General features: G+C 41.3%; 3 protein-coding genes across 4 annotated transcripts in view; 2 read left to right on the top strand and 1 right to left on the bottom strand.

The window, feature by feature from the left end:
* The first annotated feature begins 13 nt into the window (after positions 1-13).
* On the top strand, positions 14-3,292 carry gpank1 (G patch domain and ankyrin repeats 1). The gene is made up of 4 exons (XM_005929300.3): positions 14-909; positions 991-1,132; positions 1,767-1,842; positions 2,777-3,292. The coding sequence occupies exons 1-4, from the start codon at positions 529-531 to the stop codon at positions 3,216-3,218; spliced, it is 1,041 nt and encodes a 346-aa protein (XP_005929362.1). The 5' UTR covers positions 14-528; the 3' UTR covers positions 3,219-3,292.
* A 4,971-nt stretch (positions 3,293-8,263) lies between these two features.
* Positions 8,264-20,234, top strand: part of LOC102293095 (cytochrome P450 3A40) — a 14,494-nt gene continuing 2,523 nt past the window's right edge. The window contains exons 1-13 of one of the 2 annotated variants that reach the window (XM_005929305.3): positions 8,264-8,398; positions 8,480-8,573; positions 9,052-9,104; positions 9,257-9,356; positions 9,449-9,562; positions 10,692-10,780; positions 10,893-11,041; positions 11,269-11,396; positions 11,483-11,549; positions 11,632-11,792; positions 12,005-12,231; positions 12,347-12,509; positions 12,588-13,376. In XM_005929305.3, the coding sequence (XP_005929367.1) occupies positions 8,328-8,398; positions 8,480-8,573; positions 9,052-9,104; positions 9,257-9,356; positions 9,449-9,562; positions 10,692-10,780; positions 10,893-11,041; positions 11,269-11,396; positions 11,483-11,549; positions 11,632-11,792; positions 12,005-12,231; positions 12,347-12,509; positions 12,588-12,665 (1,494 nt within the window). In that variant the 5' untranslated portion in view covers positions 8,264-8,327 and the 3' untranslated portion in view covers positions 12,666-13,376. Of the gene's footprint in view, positions 8,399-8,479; positions 8,574-9,051; positions 9,105-9,256; positions 9,357-9,448; positions 9,563-10,691; positions 10,781-10,892; positions 11,042-11,268; positions 11,397-11,482; positions 11,550-11,631; positions 11,793-12,004; positions 12,232-12,346; positions 12,510-12,587; positions 13,377-20,234 lie in introns of those variants that run through there. The other variant, XM_042223865.1, reaches the window with a different exon arrangement.
* The window catches only part of LOC102292785 (cytochrome P450 3A30), a 20,398-nt gene continuing 14,375 nt past the window's right edge, over positions 14,212-20,234 (bottom strand). Inside the window, exons 5-14 of the mRNA XM_005929304.3 lie at positions 18,840-18,953; positions 18,668-18,756; positions 18,352-18,494; positions 18,133-18,257; positions 17,587-17,662; positions 17,341-17,501; positions 17,165-17,232; positions 16,511-16,669; positions 15,709-15,871; positions 14,212-15,592 (exon numbers count right to left, since the gene is read on the bottom strand). Of these exons, the coding sequence (XP_005929366.1) occupies positions 15,485-15,592; positions 15,709-15,871; positions 16,511-16,669; positions 17,165-17,232; positions 17,341-17,501; positions 17,587-17,662; positions 18,133-18,257; positions 18,352-18,494; positions 18,668-18,756; positions 18,840-18,953 (1,206 nt within the window). The 3' untranslated portion in view covers positions 14,212-15,484. The remainder of the gene's footprint in view (positions 15,593-15,708; positions 15,872-16,510; positions 16,670-17,164; positions 17,233-17,340; positions 17,502-17,586; positions 17,663-18,132; positions 18,258-18,351; positions 18,495-18,667; positions 18,757-18,839; positions 18,954-20,234) is intronic.

Genomic DNA, 20,234 nt, shown 5'->3' with positions numbered 1-20,234 from the left:
AAAAAATCAAAGGGTGCAGTGTAAAGGAGTAGACGGTAGGTGGCAGCACTCACTGTTATTCACACTTGTTTTTCCACGGAAATAAGGACATTATTTTGAAGCTCCTTCCTGTTATCGAATCGACTCGAGAATTTTTAATGTAATCGGCTGTTTAACACTTGGCTCTAGGTTATATTATATCTTCATCATAAACGAGCTTTAAGGAGACTTTGGGGTGACTGAATCTTGTTGGTAATCTGAAACGATCGTATGTCTAATGTTTAGCTACTGATGCTAAGATGCTAACTAGCTACCCTCTTATGGTATGCTACCTAGCGTTGTGAGGCTGGTAGTTATAAGTATAATGTTAAATGTAATATGTGGCTAAATCCAGTACCAGCATGTGAACTGTCTTTTGGAAACTGCAATGTTGGCTAACATCTCATTTATATCTCAGTTAGATATAAACACCGCTGACTTTAAGATCTGCTTCTTTCACGTAACTACAAAACGTCCTGTCTGAGATACCTGACGCTACGGTCACTCCTTATGGCTGCTTTCGGCTTTACTCCTGCCAGAGAGCAGGATCTTTTTAGTTTTGAAGCGGAACAGTCCAGCTCAAAAACAAGCAGCGGACTCAGCGGGGAAGAGGCCAAGCGTTTCTACGAAAGCTTAACGAAAGATGAGAAAGGGGGAGATGGATCAAAAGGTCAGACTAGACAGGAGAGTAGAGAGTCCAGGAGAAGAGCGATGAGGAGGGTGAGAGCTGTGGAAGCACAGCAGGGTCAGAGTGGAGGGAGTCAATCAGAGACTGACCACTCAGAAAGAACCATGGAGCTGCTGTGTCTGCGGCTACTGCGCTTTGCCCATGAGGGAGACATCCCTGGGCTCAAAGAGGTCCTCTCAAAGGGGGTCGACATCAACTACCAGGTATGATAATGAAGATTCTGTTTCATTTGGGGAAATGATACATTTTGCTTAAAGAGTGTATTGTTTTTTCCACCCTTGCAGGATACTTTCTTCTGGACAGCTGTAATGTGTGCAAGCTGGTCAGGGCAAAGATCTGCTGTGAGACTTCTGCTGCAGCACGGAGCGGCCTGGGTCGGAGTGGTTGACACAAAGGGGAGGGATGCCAAAGACCTGGCACTGGAAGGTATAACCAACAAACATGGTTGAAACCCTGAAGTCATCTCCCAGGTCAAAACTGGTTGCTAAGGAAAGGAAAAATAGTGACGTGCCAGCTGACGGTTATTCAGCTCTGAGATGTTTGCTCAGATCTGATCATTAGTGGTCGATACCTGTTTGTGTGTGCAGTGAAGCTGAGCCAGTGTTGTTGTAGTTTTGGATTTTCTATTTAGTATTTGTTCCTATTTCATTTTGACGTTTTGTTTTGAATTCAGGTCCGTTTTCTTTCACAGTTGGTTCAGCTGTTTCACTTTTACTTCTTATTGTTTGAAATTGTTTGTTTAATTTTCATTACTTTTACTGTTTTAATCTTTTTATTTATTATTATTATTATTGTTATTATAAGGCAATATAATGTGGAAATTTAAAAAATTCAGGACAGTTTTGCAACATAAATGCACCACTGTAGTCTAAATAAAGATGACCATAAAAGCTTGTAGTGTAGTCAAACATGACTATACTAACAAAGATTAAAACATAGTTCATTTTGCAATAACATAATGTTGATTTAGTGAGTTTTTATGTCTTTTTCAGTTTCATGGCTCCAAGTTTTAAGATGACTATAAAGACCTTGAACTGAACTTATTCATTTCTTTTCACAGCTGGTCACAATGACGTGTTGGAGGAGCTGTTGAGCTACGGGAGAAGACCAAAGAGAGACACACCGTCTGATAGCAGGTGTGCACACTCTCATTGGTACACAGTTCTAATCTAAATATAACCACACAGTAAAATCATTCAGGCTTTACAATATCTATCTAAACCATTCATATCTGAGGAATAGGGTACACACGAGCCGTTTTCACACATGAATTTCAGATAATGTCGTGACACCCAGCTTAAACTTTCTCTAAAGTTGGCCTTCCTCACATATAACGCCCAGCAGAGGGAACTACTCTGTATAATAGAGATGTTTGTTTATTGATAATCTAATGACACAAATTTTTCCAAGCGATCAATGAAAAATCCTTGATTCAAAATCTATGGTGAGAAACATTTAATGGTACAGGAGTTTTAATCCATCCGACAGAGACACTGCCTGGTGCCTTTTGGATCGTTGATCGTGTCTGGGTTTAAATCTCGTATTAAAAAGCTTGAGCTCTGGTGATGGTGAAGCAGAAATTACTACATAATTTCTACTTTTGACATTTTACAGTCAGGAGAAGGATCAGCGCTTATTGGTGTCAAATTGTGCAACAAGAGTTCATCTTAGTGCATTTAGCACTGCCGCTATATATGATAACAGCAGTCCTTTTGCCCTCCTCACTGTGTGGGTGTGTTCACAGATGTGAGGGCATACACAGCAGTGAGCTAAACAAACTTCCTGGTAAGGCTGGACTTTAACCACAGAGATCATGGAATCAAATCAGAGTGAATTACCATAAAAAAATCAAATAATGCTGAATAATACAGCAGTGATATTTGCCAACATTCACCAACATCAGGATCACATTGTGAGGTCAGATCAACAGATTTCGAATGAGCACAAACACGAGTGAGATAAGCAGGTAAAATCTCTGCTGTTGTTTACACACACTTGGAGAAGAAGTCAGTTTGTGGCTCTTTCATGTTTCTTTTCGGGCTCATGTTGTCTTTTTTCATCTATCCTCAGTTCCCTCCAGCCTCAGTGGTGCGACGTGTGTCGTAGCGAGCACAGCAGCAGCCTGCTGTCACATCTCTCCTCCACCCTGCATCAGTTCAATCTGCGACGCCCTCCACCGACGCCTTACTACTGCCTCCCCCCCTCCAGCAACAGCTTCAAGATGATGGTTCGTTGTGGCTGGAAACCAGGAACAGGACTGGGGCCACAGGGAGAGGGGCCCAAACAGCCAGTGCCTACTGTGCTGAAGAGAGACCAGAAGGGTCTGGGATACGGACAGATGAAAAGAGCCAAAGTGACTCACTTCCAAGCCAGAGACTGTGAAGCTGTGAAACCACCATCTATGGACAAAGTGAGGATTGGAATGAAAGGACAGAGGAAGGAAGAAAGTAGGAAAAAAGAGCAAAAAGACAGGAACTGGGAAAGAGACTTCCGTGCCTCTTTTTATCTTTGACACTGGCTCATTCACATCTGCATCTGAAACACATAAAACATGACGCTGAGTTTTTTATTAAAGCTTTGACAGAGTTTGATGGGTTTGTCTGTGAAGCCACTTTAAATGAAGCTTAACGCTCTGGATCAGAGCTCGTGCTGTCTGTGTACGGCGTCAGCTGCTGTTTGCTCAGTGATCGAATGTGTGGCAAAAGGTTTTCATTCATGTTCACGAGGATTTCAATTACACTGTAACTGAATGTGTCGGCGCCACATTATAATGTTTTATTTGCATTCAGCAAAAAGAAAAAACAGCAAGACCGATCTTATCATGAAGAACACTGATTATTGCTCATGATCCAGGGATGGACAAATTCTTTAGTGTCATAAAGCAGTGCAGACATTTTTATATTAAAGATTAAAGAAGAAAAGAGTTTCTTTTAGATATTAAAGTTGATTCTACGAAGAAAAATCATCTAGTTTTTTCTTCAATGTTAAATCCTTTTAAGCAAATACACAGACCGAGAGTAGCCTTTCCCTCTGTTGGAGCTCTGGGTGCCTTTTCACCTGGTTCACCTTTACACCTGCAATCATGTGAATGTTGAGTCACACGCTTGTGCTTACCTGTGTCAGGTTCTGTTAAACTGGTTTTTACTGCTTCAGTCTGGGCTCTTTTCTTTTGTTTTCAGGGCTTTATAATGACAAGAAAGGACATTTTAAGTCACTTTAAACTGCCTGTTACACAACACGTGGGCTCAGGGACGTCCTGTTTCAAATTCATGGGCTAAAAATTAATGTACCCTTAAAATCTGCTCAGAGTGGTGTAATCCACTTTTTAAAATATTCTGTAGCAATATTGATTTGTTCTTGTAGATTTGTTGGAAGATAATGTAGGCAAAAGCTTTATTTTGTAATGTAGAGTAATATGTGTGCCACATCTTATAGCTACAGAGTATACCACACACAGGCACTGCAGTACAACCTCAGCAATCTCTCTTTCCATCCACCACCTGCAGCTCTTCAAGAAGAGAGATGTTATCTGTCCAGCATGCCTTACATCTGCCTCAGGGCTCTTCTGGTAAGACATGTCCAAAACACCCAGTTTTGGACATGTCTTTCCTAGTTTGATGCCTGAACCACCCTAACAGGCTTATTTCAAGGAGTGTTTGCTTTACTCTTGAGTCCCTCCTGAATGACAAAGCTCCTCACCTTGTCTGTGAAGACCAGCCCATACATCCTTGGTATTAAGCTCTTTGCACTTAATTATTTTGGTTGTTATTCACAGTTTACAGCCATAGGTGAGGAATGTAGACTGACCACTAATCAACAGCTTTGCTTTCACGCTCTGCTCTGTCTTCCTAAAAACAGCTGAGTATGCTGTCTGCATTACTCCTGACATGGCACCAGTTTGTCTTTACCTGTCAGCATCTCCCCTCACTCATAAACAGGACTCAGTGATTATTTAACTCCTCCACTTGGGGCAGCAACTAATACCAAGCCCAGAGTGGGCACACCACCCTTTTCTGAGTTACAACAATGGCTTCAGACTTGGAGATGCTACATCTCATTACTTCTTCACACTAAGCTGCAAACCTCCCAAGTGCAAGCTGGAAGTCATCTCTTGATGAAGGCAAAAAAAATCATATCTGCAAAAAAGGAGACATGACATCCTCAGGCCGTCCAACCAGCTTCAACTTCACTGGTCAGTTGCTATGCTGATCTTGGACCAACATTATTATGATGATGTAGAAACAACACCAACACTGGGATATCAACTCATGCACGAAGGGTAATCCTCACAAACTGCGCTCTGAGCGGCCTGGGTGCCACTTAACTCAGTGGGTGAACAGGTAACCACATGCCACATGGCTGGAGTGCAGCAGCGCAGTTTGAGTCTGACCTGTGGCCCTTTGCTGCATGCCTTTCCTCGCTCTTTCTCTCCAGTTTCCTCACTGCTACACTATCCAATAAAAGAGAAGAATTGGCTGGGCCTTAGCCCGTGGCACCAGGAGAGGCCCAGCCTGGAACCACTGAATGGACCTGCTTTCCTGTGGGCCAACCATCAAGAGGAGGGGCTGTTTGATGCAATGTAGAATGTGCAGCAGTCAGATCACAGGTTTCCCAAACTGGCTTCAGGGACAAAGGGTCACTTAACTCACTAACCTGAGCTAGTGTATGAGGTTAGGAGAAACCAGGTATTGTGGGCCTTGGTTCAATTGTCAGCTTGAGTTCTGAACAGGGTTGGACTCAAGCTGGAACGTGCCCTGGGAAGTGACTCCATTGCTGGATACAAAAACATCTCTTTTTTGGAATGACAGTTAAACTTGAATGGTTTGATTGGGAGGAACAGTGTGCCCAGTCTGAACCCAAGTGAGGTTCTGTTCCTGAACTTCAGTGCTAACCACAGTTGGTCCATAATGAGCACCAAGTCTGAGCATAAAGGTGTCCATAAGTGGACCTAACACCAGGTAGCCTAATCTCTGATTTTGTAATTGAATCATGTAATCGCCGTATATCTTGGACACTCTTGTGAAGAGAGGAGCAGAACTGTCAACTGATCACAACTTGTTGGTGAGCTGGATCAAATAGCTGGCCTCTAGTCATAGAAAGACTTTGAAATGTACATTTTTTAAATTATATTTTAAAGTCTGGGATATGGAAAGATGAAAAGAGCCAAAGTGACTCAGTTCCAAGCCAGAGACTGAACTCTGAAACATAAAATATGATGAAGAGTTGTGTATTAAAGTCATTGGGTGCGTCTGAGAGGTGATTTTTAAATAGAGCTTAACACTCTGACCTTGACTCAGGATCGGCGCTCATGCTGTCCATTTATGGCATCAGCTGTGACTCTGCCAGCTGTTTGCGCAACGACCGAATGTGTGGCAAAAGGGTTTCCTTCATGTTCACAAGGAGTGTGTTTACACTGTGTTACTGAAAATGTCTGAGCTATAAAGACTGTGTGAAAGGGTTACACGATAACGTTTTATTTACATTCAGCAAAAAATACACAGGACAGAGCAGACTTTACAAACATCAGGAAAAACACTGATTACTGCTCATCCCCAACAGTAACCTTTCCCTCTGTTGGAGCTCCAGGTACCTTTTCACCTGGTTCACCTTTACACCTGTCTTCATGCGAACGTGGAGTCACATGTTTGCACTTATCTGTGTTAGCGTGTCAGCAAGGCTCTGCAAGGCTCCACAGTTGAACCAGCAATTATTGCATTGATCTGGACTTGCCTACTACATGTTTTCATGATTTTATTTAAGGAAGGAAGCACTCTTTCAGTACAATTCATCTTAAACCGCCTGTTACGCAAGCATGTTCTATTTATAAGGGGTGAAAATGAAAGAGCCTGTACGTTACACCATCATTGGGTACTGCGTTTGATTTGATTTGTTATTCCAAGCATTGGTTTTCAGATATTATCCAATTTGGTGCATTTTTTTTAACAATAGTGGGTTGGGGGGGTAATTTGTTAATTTTGCCTCCGTACACTATCATAGCTGACGTTAAATCAAACAATCAAGGTACTTTAATTCAAGGACTTTCACAGGCATATTGTGTTAAATGTTCAGAAATTTCAGCCATTTTATTCATAAGGCTCTAGTTTGGGATTTAGACTTTGTTTTAAATGGACAAGTTATGATCATCTTCAATATAAAACCAAATCTTTTTTTAGCATATTCGATCACAATATCACTTTACTGTATAAAACCTAATAAAGCTACACAGGCAGTACAGTGTTCATCAAAGTGAGAATAATGCTATATAGAACTATTTAAAACTATGTTTCTTACTGCAGTTGTTTGTATTGGCAACATATAGGTGTATACAGGGAACAGTATATGAGGATTCTAAATATCACATTTGGACCTCTGACCTCTTCTTTAAGGTCAAAAGGTCAAACTTTCATAAAATATTTTTTTAATCTTTAAAACTGCTTAAAATTGTTCTGCCTGTCTTTGTATTGGCAACTTTTAGAAAGTGATCCTGGTACATTGGGATTGTAAATATCACATTATAGTTTGCATCCAAATATATAATATCTGACCTCACTTTTACATTTACATTTGCCTTTATTTCAAGATGACTCTAAAATGTCCAACATATGCCTTTAAAGAAAGTATTGAAAGAGCTTCCTAGTTAGAAATACACTGAAGTATAATATTATATAACAAGCTATATAAAAAGCTTAGGCTATTCATATAAAGTTATTACCAAATCAATAGCTGTTATTCGTCCAACCTACATGATGTTTGTGTAATCAAACTAAACATCTATCATCCTTGCCTTATCTGATATTAAACTACACAAAAAAAAACTTCTTAAAGTGCTTTTAAAAAGAACAAATGAGACAAAATGAATATACAGACAATAAAGTACTGTCCTTGAAAAGTAAATACTGTCTAGAGAGTGAGCTGCCTTGGTGGAGGTTTGCGCTCTGGGAGTGCTTCTTGTTTAAAATTGTTTCATCTGTCACCCTCTTCCTGTAACCACTTCATGGCTCTTGTTTCAGGGGCTCAGAAGTATCTTTGTCACTGGTTTAGCAAAACTGTGCACCTACCCTTGGTACGAATAAGAATAAGAAAACTCTTCAGCCTCTTTTCTCTTTCTGTGCTGTGAGCACATACTGGGAAGAAGCAGTGAAAGCATTTTCTGCCACCAACAGAAAGCACCGAGCACGTCTGGACATGCTTTTCTGTGAGCACAGCATGGAATTAAGCATGTATACATAAAACAGTCTGACTGATAGCGTGCTGAATGACTTGATGTTTGGTGTTTGAATCATACACTTTTTCAAGAAACTACGATGTGAAAAACATTCAGTTCTTGTGTAGGAGAAGAAAAACCTATATGCTAATCCAAGCTGGTTTCTTTCTTTTTTAATCCAAGCTGTACAATAACAAATGATGAAGACTGCAGTACTACACATGGCAGAGCTAATCAAACTAGCTGATACACAGTAAATGCTCCTCGAGCTCTGTCTCTGTTTATGCTTCCTCCTGCCATTGGATCGGCTCCAACGCCCCTTCCTTACTCACAGAACAGGTATGTGCAGCAGGAGACAAAAGCCTCTCGTCACATAGGTTTGTGTTATCGCTGAGAGAAGAGAGGAACGTTGCAGACATGGGGTACTTCTTCTTCTTGTCCGCAGAGACATGGACCCTGCTGGCTGCCCTCGTCACGCTGCTGTTTGTGTACGTTTTAAAGATTACTGGATGTGTTCAGATATTTGTACTATTTTTGCTGCTTTTTTAAATCTCTTACACCTGTTCCAGGTATTCCTGCTGGACATATGGGACATTTAAGAGATTAGGCGTCCCTGGGCCCTCACCTATCCCATTTTTTGGCACCATGTTGGCATATAGAAAGGTGGGTTACGATACCAGCCTACACTGTATACACCGAGGACAATGTCTTCCAATAGCTCATTGGTTTTTCAACTACAATCATATTTGAATAGTGTAGTTTTTTTTATTTAGCTGTTGTTTTGTACAGTTATTTTCAGGTCATGAAAGACCCTTTCACCCTGACCCCTCTAAATGTTAGGCACCTGTTGTCAAACACATTTGTATGGCATGAAACATGCAAACTGGCTGCTGTACACAACAACAAGCACTCTTAAGCAATAATATCTGAGTAGCTTGTGACGGACTTTTGATTAAAGCACTGAGACATCTGGATTAACTAGTTAACTCAGGAAGTAGAAAACCTCACAACGTTACTTCAGTATCATTAGAAGTTAACGTCACTGATGCTGTTATGCCTGTAATGTCTCTACTTTGTTAAACGTGACCTGTGTTTTTGGTAAGTTTCATTAATCATCCGTATATCTCGTTCTTATTTCCAGGGATTTTTTAACTTTGATGAAGAGTGTCATAAGAAATATGGGAAAATGTGGGGGTAAGTTATGTTGTCTACAGTACATGACTGCTTTTCTATGGATGTAAATAATAATCATGCAGACCTGTGTGAAAGTGAAAAATGTATTACTTTTACTTGTTCGCATGTTCAGTTGTTTTATTTCTTGTTTCTTCTACTGTCATGGTACGCAGCATTTTTGATGGCCGTCAGCCCGTGTTGTGTATCACTGATCCCGCTATGATAAAAACTATCCTGATAAAGGAGTGTTACTCTTTCTTCACAAACCGCAGGGTTAGTAAGGACATTATACGACTCAATCAGTCTCTTTTTTAAAAAATCTGACCTTCTGTCATCATCACAAGCTGCTTTGAATGTTATTACAGAATTTCCGTCTGAATGGGCCGCTGTACGATGCTGTGACAGTTGCAGAGGATGATCAGTGGAGGAGGATCCGCAGCGTCCTTTCTCCCTCCTTCACCTCTGGGAGACTAAAAGAGGTACATCCCTCTCCCACTCTCTGCCTCCTCTGGCATTTTTTTTTTTTTGCATGCTGAAAAACAAAAGAAGCAAAAAGCATTCACTTAAAAAGGTAAACATAGCATCAAGATTCAAGTTTCTTTATTGTCATTATCCAAGCATAACATAATGCTGGCAATAATACTCCCTCATGTGGTGGATAAAAATTAAGTAACATAAATATACTGTATAGTCTGCATATCTCTGTAGATCTCTGTAGATTGAAAGTACTATATACTCTTCCAGTATTGCTCCATCCCCAGCCTTGGTGGGGCTGTTCTCATATTGTTCCCTTGCCACTGAGAGTACACCTTGAATGGCTCAGTGGATTACAGCTGATTTATTCTCCTGCCTTCTATCTCTGGTATACCTCTTCAAGGCACTAGCCAAGGCTATGAGTCTTTACTTGGCAGTTTGCAAGGCCTCAGGTATGGGCAGCTTGTTGTGCTTCTTAGGCACCTTCTTCATCAAGAATCATGCAAGACTAGGCTGACCAACCTGTGCACTGCCTGGATTGATTACAAGAAGGCCTATGACTCACCCCAAGTCGGGCAACCTGAGGCTGTACGCTAAGCAGAAGGAAGGGGGCAGTCCAGGATGAGACAATGAACAGCCATGAATACATCAGGAAGATGGCCCCTACTGAAGCATCAGTGAATACCTCAGGGAGCAGAAACCTGGGAAAGAGGAGTAAGACGAGGAACCATCATGGAAGGACAGGCTCCTGCATGGTATGTACCACCGGCAGATAGAAGTCCTACCAGTGGCTGGACAAAGCTGGACTGAAAGACAGCACAGAGGCACTAATCATGGCAGCAGAGGAACAAGCTCTGAGCACAAGATCCATAGAGGCTGGGGTCTATCACACCAGACAAGGCCCCAGGTGCAGGCTGTGTAAAGATGCCCCTCAGACAGTCCAGCTCATGATGGCAGGGTGCAAGATGCTAGCAGGCAGGGCATTCATGGAACGCCATAACCAAGTCTGCATAGTATACAGAAACATCTGTGCCGAGTATGGCCTGGAAGTCCCAATATATACTCTGTGCTGTTGTAATTGCATCCGGTTTCAACATTTTTGACGTTGTTGTTTTTTGTCTGTTTGTGCCTCAGATGTTTGACATCATGAAGCAGCATTCAGCTGTCCTGATCAGCAGCATGAAAAAGAAAGCAGATAAAGATGAACCTCTAGAGCTGAAAGAGTGAGAACTCTCATACTGTTTTCATTTAAATACATCAGAAAAAGCGCAGATTCACCTCTTCTAAGTCTGCAATAATAAAGGTCATGTTTGATGTGTTTGTGTGGTTTTGCAGGTTTTTCGGACCCTACAGTATGGATGTGGTAACCAGCACCGCCTTCAGTGTGGACATCGACTCTCTCAACAACCCCTCAGATCCTTTTGTCACGAACATCAAAAAGATGCTGAAATTTGACCTTTTCAGCCCCATCGTCCTCACTATTGGTAAAATATTCATTTTGATACATGAAGCTCCTTTTGACTGCTCCCGTTATTCAACAAGTGTTTACCTTGGCTTGTAGCTCTGCATGTTTGTTTTGGCAGATTTTTTCCTGGTGAGGATTTGTGTCTCCTCCTGGGATCAAACTGGGCACCACTACAACATGTCCATCAATGCAGCTGCTGTCCTTCATCTTCCATTAATAAATGTCCTCTTGTTTGTTTAATTTCAGCCGTCTTTCCCTTCATGATTCCCATATTGGAAAAATTGGAGTTTTCCTTTTTCCCTGCATCTGTCACAGACTTCTTTTACGCTGCACTACAGAAGATCAAGATTGATCGAGAGACCAGCAAACAAAAGGTACGGCTGTGAGTTTGTGTTTGTACCAATAACCTGCTCTGACATAAAATCACAGCTGTTCTCAGACTGTGTTTGTTGACTTCCAGCCTCGAGTGGACTTCCTCCAGCTAATGATCGACTCTCAGCAAAATAATAATTCCAAACAGGATAAAGGTGATACACGGACACACGTCTCCACACATGGAAAAACCAGCTTAAAGCTGTTCTAACGTGTATATCCCTCCTACCTCCTCAGGTCTGACAGATCATGAGATCCTTTCCCAAGCAATGATTTTCCTCTTTGCTGGCTACGAAACGACCAGCAGCTCTCTCACTTTCTTGTCTTACAATTTGGCAACAAACCCTCAGGTGATGAAAAAGCTGCAGGAGGAGGTGGATGCAACCTTCCCTAACAAGGTAACAACACAGAATTCTTAATATAAGACAATATATTTCTTTCTAGCATAACTAGACTAAAGTAAATCATACAGTAGATATAATGTGTTAGAATAATATTGTGTTATGGTGATTATATTATTTTATATATTGTAGTCATATATAAAATCAGCACAGGGTTCAGCTTCTTACTATGTCTCTATCATCAGTCATGTTTATGTGCTTGTCTTCAGGCTCCCATCCAGTACCAGGAACTAATGCAGATGGAGTATCTCGACTGTGTCATCAACGAGTCTCTCCGATTGTTCCCCATTGCTTCACGTTTGGAGCGTGTGGCCAAGGCCAGTGTGGAGATAAACGGCTTTGTGATTCCAAAAGGTATGGTTGTCATGGTACCCACCTGGCCGATGCACCGGGACCCCGAGATTTGGCCTGAACCAGAGAAATTCAAACCTGAGAGGTACGGAAAGGTGTCTGATGTGACAAAGCAGAATGAAGCTCTGTGGGATATATCCCAGTTTCTGTTGTTAATATACTGTGTGTGTGTGCATGTGTGTGTGTGTGTGTGTTCTCAGGTTCAGCAAGGAAAACAAGGAGACAATTGATCCGTACAGCTACATGCCTTTTGGAGCAGGCCCGAGGAACTGCATTGGGATGCGATTTGCTCTGGTTGTGATGAAACTTGCAATAGTGGAGATCCTCCAGAGGTACAGCTTCTCTGTGTGTAAGGAGACCGAGGTGAGAGCCCAGATCATCTTCTCTGACTGTTAGTTTTGTGTGTTATTGTCATTTATCCTACATGCCACTTCTCTGCAGATCCCCATTGAGCTGGACATCCAGGGTCTGCTACAACCAAAACGACCAATCAAACTGAAGCTGGTGCCACGTTCTTAACCCTCCTCGTCTAAGAAGATGACTTTTCTTCATTTTAATCTTGATGCTTCTTGTGTACATAAACACCATGTCAGTTTTTGTACTACCTTATTTTGTCTGCAGGTGCACTAAACACTCTATTTAATTTCTTTTTTGAATTTTCTGGCAATTATTTCATGGTTTAGGCTTTAAAGCGTTAACATAGATCCAGTAAAGACAAAAACGTAGCAGTCAGGCATTTGGCCCTTGTGGACGGTCATTGTTTAGTATGGGCAAAGAGTTTATGACAACGTATTGTAAAGAATAATCAACAATTTCTATTTTTGTCTAAAGCATGTATCAATTCAATTCACTTCAATTCAGTTTTAGTTATATATCACCAAATTACAACAACAATCAGGGGAAAATCCCAATAATCAGACAAGCAAGCACTTGGTGACAGTGGGACGGAAAAACTTCCTTTTAACAAGTGGAAACCTCCAAGCTCATGGAGGGCTGCCATTGGCTAGATTGGTTTGGGGTGAGAGGAGGAAATGCAAAGTCGTATATGAACAAGATAAGATGTTACGGGATCCTGGAAATAGCTGAAATCTATAAAATCTGAAAAGGGCACAATCATATTTCTCTGGTAAATGGCCTGTATTTATATAGCGCTTTACTAGTCCCTAAGGACCCCAAAGCGCTTTACATATCCAGTCATCCACGCATTCACACACCGGTGATGGCAAGCTACATTGTAGCCACAGCCGCTCTGGGGCGCACTGACAGAGGCGAGGCTGCCGGACACTGGCGCCACCGGGCCCTCTGACCACCACCAGTAGGCAACGGGTGAAGTGTCTTGCCCAAGGACACAACGACCAAGACTGTCCGAGCCGGGGCTCGAACCGGCAACCTTCAAAGATTGGTTCCAAGGTTGCCGGTAACTAAAATACACCATGATTAGACCACAAAGCTTTACAGTATTATGTTGCATTATAACCTTTAATTCTCCAAAGAGCTGATTACAAACGTCACATCACTTCTCGGGTGTTTTGTTTTCATATCCTCTCGGAGCGCCACCACTTTTTTGTTGCAGCTCAATAAGGAGAGATCAACTTGGAGGATTTGAACATGATTTATGGAGATTAGGGAATTAATGTATTTGCCAATTGGACTCCAAGCACCCATCATGACAGAATTGGACCAGAGTAATGATAACGCTACTGAGATTGACAGCGTGGGAAAGTCACAGAGCTGCAGAGAACAGAAAAGCAGACTAACACCCATGAAACAGCCAGATGGCTGATTACAGAGCTTCCTTATTGAATTTATGCATAAGCTTCATTTCGTGGATCATGTCTACATGTAATCACGTTACAGTCATTTTGGCTTTTGGCTCAGATACCTGAGTTTTTGAATTTAAATAGAAAAGGGTGTTCATTCACTGGAAAAGTGTCTTTGTGTCTTCTGGTCATCTGTTTGAGTTGTGTCTAAAGCTTTGGGCTGGAAAGCCTGAGCCTCTCAATCAGCTTGTGTTTAGTTGACTTAGGAAAATGCACTCAAAGAAAACCACAGAGGATGAGCTGTATCTGTTGCAAGAATAGTTTATTAATGAACAGCAGGGTTAATAAGAATAAAACAAATGAAAAATGCTCCTCCAGGAAGATAAGCAGCATCCACACCCACTCTCTTCCACTCTCACTCTCTCGGCTTTTTTAGAGCTCTCACAGTGAAGAGATGCTGTCTCCCAAATATGTTTATGTATCACTTTTCCAACGAAAGAGTAATTTAACATGTATAAAATTAAAGCCTTTAAATTAAGCCTTCATCCATGACCCTTTCATTATAGATCTGTGATTTTGTTTGTTTTGGACAATTAACTCAAAGGCTATTTAATGAGCAGGTGTGGGCAATTCCTTCGTGGTGTCAGTATCAATCAAACAAACAAAAGGTCTGGAGTTGATTTGAGGTGTCTCGCTTGCATTTGGAAGATTTTGCTGTGAAGAGACAACATGAGGTCAAAGGAGCTCTCCGTGCAAGTGAAACAAGCCATCCTTAAGCTGTGAAGCTGACAAATCCTACAATATTGGGAATGGCAAAATCTGCACTTTGGTACATCCTGAGAAACAAAGGAAGCACTGATGAACTCAGCAATACCAAAAGACCTGGACATCAACAGAAGCCAACAGTGGTGGATAATCGCAGAATCATTTCCTAGAGAAACCCCTTGAAAACAACCAGCAAGTGAACAACACTCTCCAGGGAGATATCCAAGTCTACCAAATAAACAGCAGCCGAAAGCCGCTGCAGTAAAGGCCTGGTGGTGCATTAAAAAAGAGGAAACCCAGCATCAGAGTTCAAGACTTCAGGCTGTCATTACCAGCAAAGGGTTTTCAACCAAGTATTAGAAATGAACATTGTATTTTCACTTATTTAATTAGTCCAATCACTTTTGAGCTCCTGACATGATTGGATTGTGTTAAAGTATACTTTAGTTGCTCACACTTTTACACAATCTTTTTGTTCAACCCACTGAATTAAAGGTGAAAGTCTGCCCTTCAACTGCATCTCAGTTGTTTCGTTTAAAATGTATCATGGTAATGTACAGAAACAAAATTATTTTAAAAAGTTGTCTCTTTCCAAATATTTATGTAAATCTTCCACCTTTTTCTGTATGTTAGTGAGGCACTCTGTGTCATTACTTCTTAATGATGTGACATGTCAGTGATTAGTGATTATTCACTGCTTTTTTAAATGCTAACCAACTGACAAGAAATGAGTAGATGATCATTAATAAAATATATTAAATTGGTATTTTCATACCCAGAGTTTTTCTTGCATATTAAATCTCTGAGCGCTTTCTATTTACATGGATCCACATTTGCTGAGCTGATGGAACGCATCTTCAGCTTTAGTTTGATTGGTCGAACCGGAGAGACAAAGCCTGCAACATCCATCTCTAAGGGGATCTGAGGAACGAACAAATTCACTAAATTAGAAACATCAGTTTTTGACAGCAAATGTTGTTTTCTTATTGCACGAAGGAAATGATGTCAAGCTAAGTTTGCAATTTACACACAGTCACCTCTGTTTCTTTGCAGACTGAGAAGCTGAAGTTCTGCAAAACTTCCACCATGGCCAGTTTAACCATCATTAGAGCAAATCGCGTCCCCATGCAGCTCCTTGGCCCAGCCCCAAATGGAAGGTAAGAATACGGGTTGATGTTCTGCTTGTTTTCTTTACTAAATCTGTAAAACAAATGGAAAAAATATGTCAAATACCCACAATTTATATGATTTTTTTCTGCCTGCTATGACTGCTTTTAATTGATTAATAGAATCATATAACAGAAGTGTTTAAATGCTGCCCTAATAACATGTCCTTTAAAATATAATACAAAGATATTTACAAAAGAAAATATGCTTAATGTTGTAATGCCAAGCATATCGTGTTTTTGTGTGTGATTTATTTATTCCTAAGTAACCTGACACAGGCCTACTGTGAGAAAGAAATTGCATAAAAATGCCAGATGTAGCAAAAATGATATTAAACTACGGTACAAATGTGCAAACTGTTATTTATGAATTAATACATTTGTTTAGAAGGTTCAATAAAAACTGAATTGTTTGAAATGTAACTTTCAGTGGATTATTTAGTTGTTTTAAGTTTTACAGGGTTAATCTTGGAAGTGAATGACTGCATGAGTAAACAACCCTCAACATCCCTCAGAATCCCCAGTAGTGAGAAAGGCTGTACTTGGAAATTCCTTGTTGGCATGACTTTAGTAAATGATAAGTAGCTTTGCAGAATTGTTGCTATTTATCTTCAGAACGATAAGATAAATTGCTAACTAAATTGCTAACTTGCTAAGATAAGTTGCTAACTACCTGTCAGGTTTGAACTCCTCTGGCTCTGGCCACAGCTCCGGGTCACGGTGCAGAGCGTAGACTGGAACCATAACAAGCATGCCTTTAGGGATTGTGATTTCACTGATTTTTATAGTTTCCTTAGCCACTCGTTCCAGACGTGGAATTGAGGGGTACAGCCTGTTGACAAAATGGGAATACTTTTTAAATGTCTGTATTTCACTAAGCATGCAATCACAAGCACTCCTACTGGCATTTGGATTGATGTGGTATGAGTATATGTTTTTTCACTAGGTGGGAATTTTTTTAAATTATTCTTGTATGCTGGTGTATATGCAATCCATGTGCAATGTCCCAGCTTGCATGCCCTCTCACAACCTGCAAGTATGTGCTGGACTGTCTTCAATCACACATTTACACAGCCTGTAACTCCGGTCCTATTGGCTGTGGTACGCTCCTACAGGCCTGTTGCCTGTGCTGCTTGGATCACAGCCTCTGTGAGCCTCTATCTTCACTATGGCTCCCCTGACCTGTGGTATACCCAGGTTTTTTCTTCTTCTTTTTTTGTCCATTATCACACCTTCATCTAATTCCACCCTTTCACTTCTCTTTCTTTGTCACCATGCGGTCTCATAGTGTATATTTTTTCAGCAAGCACAAGTAAAAGCTCATTACCTCAGACACTCACTGACCACACTGTCCAGGTACTCCATCTGCATCAGAGCTTCGTACTCAACTGGACCCTATAAGGTTGTTACAAATCACAATTTTGGTTAAAGACAGCTCTGATTTAATGTTTTCATCAAATAATATTAAGAAAACAACTTCATAATCAGAAACTTTGATTCTACCTTGTTTGGGAAAGTGGAGTCTATTTCACTTTGAAGGCGTTTCATGATTTCAGGATTTCGTGCCAAACTGTACGCTAAAAAAACAAGAGCGATGGCACTCGTCTCGTAGCCAGCAAACACAAACATGGTCACTTGGGAAATTATCTCGTGTTCAGTAAGACCTGTTAGGAACAACAGAAGAAGGCATGAGACATCTGATGTGCATAGATGTGACCACAGGGACTCCACGTGTAGTGATGTTTTTACCCTTATGCTTCTTTTCTTTGTCATTTTCACTGGGTGTCTGAGACTTGATCAAATGCTGAAGCATATCATCTGAAGCCTAAAACAGGTCATACGAAAACATATCTGATTAAATGACTTTTACATCATATCTGAACAAGCACTTAAAACAATGCCCGCATGTGAAGGTGAACCTCAAACACACACATAAAAATGATTTACCATAAAACTAAAATCAGGGAATATGAGTTTAAGAATTGGCGCCAATAATTCTCTTTAGGAAATTTGAAACCTCGCATCTTCTGGTGTTCTTTTTATATGTGCGGCATGTGTTGCACACCATGTTGAGATCACAGGAGATTTGGTAGGCATATTTGGATATTTCTCTTTAACAATCAAGGTCACACGATGTGACTAAAACATGTAAACAGGTCATGAGGTGAGATTGTTTCAGTCATCTGTTAGTGGTTTCTCAACTGGATTTCTGCAAGTTTCATTGTAGCTAAGCATTCGATGAGCTGCGAGACAAGACTATATTTATGACGATACTGAGCTTGTGTTTGTCCAAACCTTGGACGAGCTGATGCGTTCGGCTTTGACCTTCTCCGCAACTGACTTTAAGAAAGCGGTAGAAGACTTGGGGAACAAGGAGACACCCAGGCACTCCAGGAGAGGAAGAAAAATTGGAAAGCATGCTGAGAAAGAAAAAAATGGGTCAAAACGTTTGGTTACCAAATAAATCTGTTAATAATAAGACAAAAAAAACCCAAAACAAAACAGAGGCAGTACCTTGAAAAATATAAAGAAGAATGGAAAATTTAAACATCTGGTTTGCGTGGGTGATGAAGGGATTTGAAGGGTTCTTGATTGAGTCAAAATCCACACTGAATATACAGCTTGCCATCACGTCAATGCTGTAGGATCCAAAGAAGCTGGAATGCACACATTGTACTCAGCAGTGGCACATTCAAGGCCTTCAACTGTTTGCTCCACACAGCTGCAAAATCAGCCCACAAGTTCCTTTAGCTAACACATTTATTTTTCATCTTGGGGGAAAATCTGAGGTTTAATGTTTTACAAACGTAGCTTGGATGGTATCACTCACTCTTTCACAATAATGACCTCATCATTGTGCGCCTTGGACTGCAGGCTGTCTGTCAGTTTGTGCGAATGATGCTTCATGATGCTAAACATCTTGAACAGAGGAAAAGAACGCAAGTGAAACAATGGTGAAGACAAATAATAGTCTTTTGTAACCTCCATATGTCTCCACCTACTTCTTTTAGATGGCCAGAGGTGAAGGAGGGAGAGAGGATGTTACGAATCCGTCTCCACTGATCATCCTCAGCCAGAGACACTGCGTCATAGAGATCTCCGTTCAGACGAAAGTTCTAGAGAGATAGTGGTTTTAAGTCGTGGTTATATGTTTGCACGTGTTTGGCAAACAGCTGTAAATACTTGTACAATGATAAGGCAAAGGATTCGTAGATGCAAATCAAAACTATGAGTGAACATGTATGGAATCATATAGTAAACAAAAAAACCCTCAAAACATGTTTTATATTTTAGATTCTTCAAAGTAGCCGACCTTTGCTTTGATTACTGCTTTGCACACTCTTGGCATTCTCTCGATGAGCTTCATGAGGTCGTCACCTGAAATGGTTTTCCAACAGTCTTGTTCCCAGAGATGCTGAGCACCTGTTGGCCCTTTTGCCTTCACTCTGAGGTCCATCTCATCCCAAACCATCTCGACTGGGTTTGGGTCAGGTGACTGTGGAAGCCAGGCCATCGCTCTCCTTCTTGGTCAAACAGCCCTTACACAGCCTGGAGGTGTGTTTGGGGTCATTGTCCTGTTGAAAAATAAATGATGGTCCGATTAAACGCAAACCAGATGGGAGGGCGTGTTGTTGCAGGATGCTGTGGTAGTCATGCTGGTTCAGTGTGCCTTCAATTTTGAATGAATCCCCAAGAGTGTTACCAGCAAAGCACCAGTACCATCACACCACCTCCTCCATGCTTCACGCTGGGAATCATGCATGTAGAGACCACGTGTTCACATTTTCTGTGTCACACAAAGACACGCCAGGTGGAACCAAAGATTTCAGATTTGGACTCATCAGACCAAAGCACAGATTTCCACTGGTCTAATGTCCTTGTTATTCTTGGCCCAAACAAATCTCTTGTGTTTGTTGCTTTTCCTTAGTCGTGGCTTCTTAGCAGCTATTTGATCATAAAGACCTGATTCACACAGTCTCCTCTGAACAGTTGATGTAGAGATGTGTCTGCTACTGAAACTCTGTGTGGCATTTATCTGGGCTCTAATCTGAGGTGCTGTTAACTTGCAATTTCTGAGGCTGGTGACTCAGATGATTTTATCTTCAGCAGTAGAGGTGACTCTTGGGGCCGATTGTGGCTCAAGAGTTGGGAGTTCGCCTTGTAATTGGAAGGTTGCCGGTTCAAGCCCCAGCTTGGACAGTCTTGGTCGTTGTGTCCTTGGGCGAGACACTTCACCCGTTGCCTACTGGTGGTAGTCAGAGGGCCCGGTGGCGCCAGTGTCCGGCAGCCTCGCCTCTGTCAGTGCGCCCCAGGGCGGCTGTGGCTACAATGTAGCTTGCCATCACCAGTGTGTGAATGGGTGGATGACTGGATGTGTAAAGCGCTTTGGGGTCCTT

Source organism: Haplochromis burtoni, unplaced genomic scaffold (genome assembly GCF_018398535.1).
Source record: "Haplochromis burtoni strain Fernald_Lab_line unplaced genomic scaffold, NCSU_Asbu1 Contig_122, whole genome shotgun sequence".
NCBI classification, from domain to species: domain Eukaryota; kingdom Metazoa; phylum Chordata; class Actinopteri; order Cichliformes; family Cichlidae; genus Haplochromis; species Haplochromis burtoni.
The sequence above is the reverse complement of the archived record's forward strand: the minus strand, read 5'-3'. Positions and strand labels throughout refer to the sequence as shown.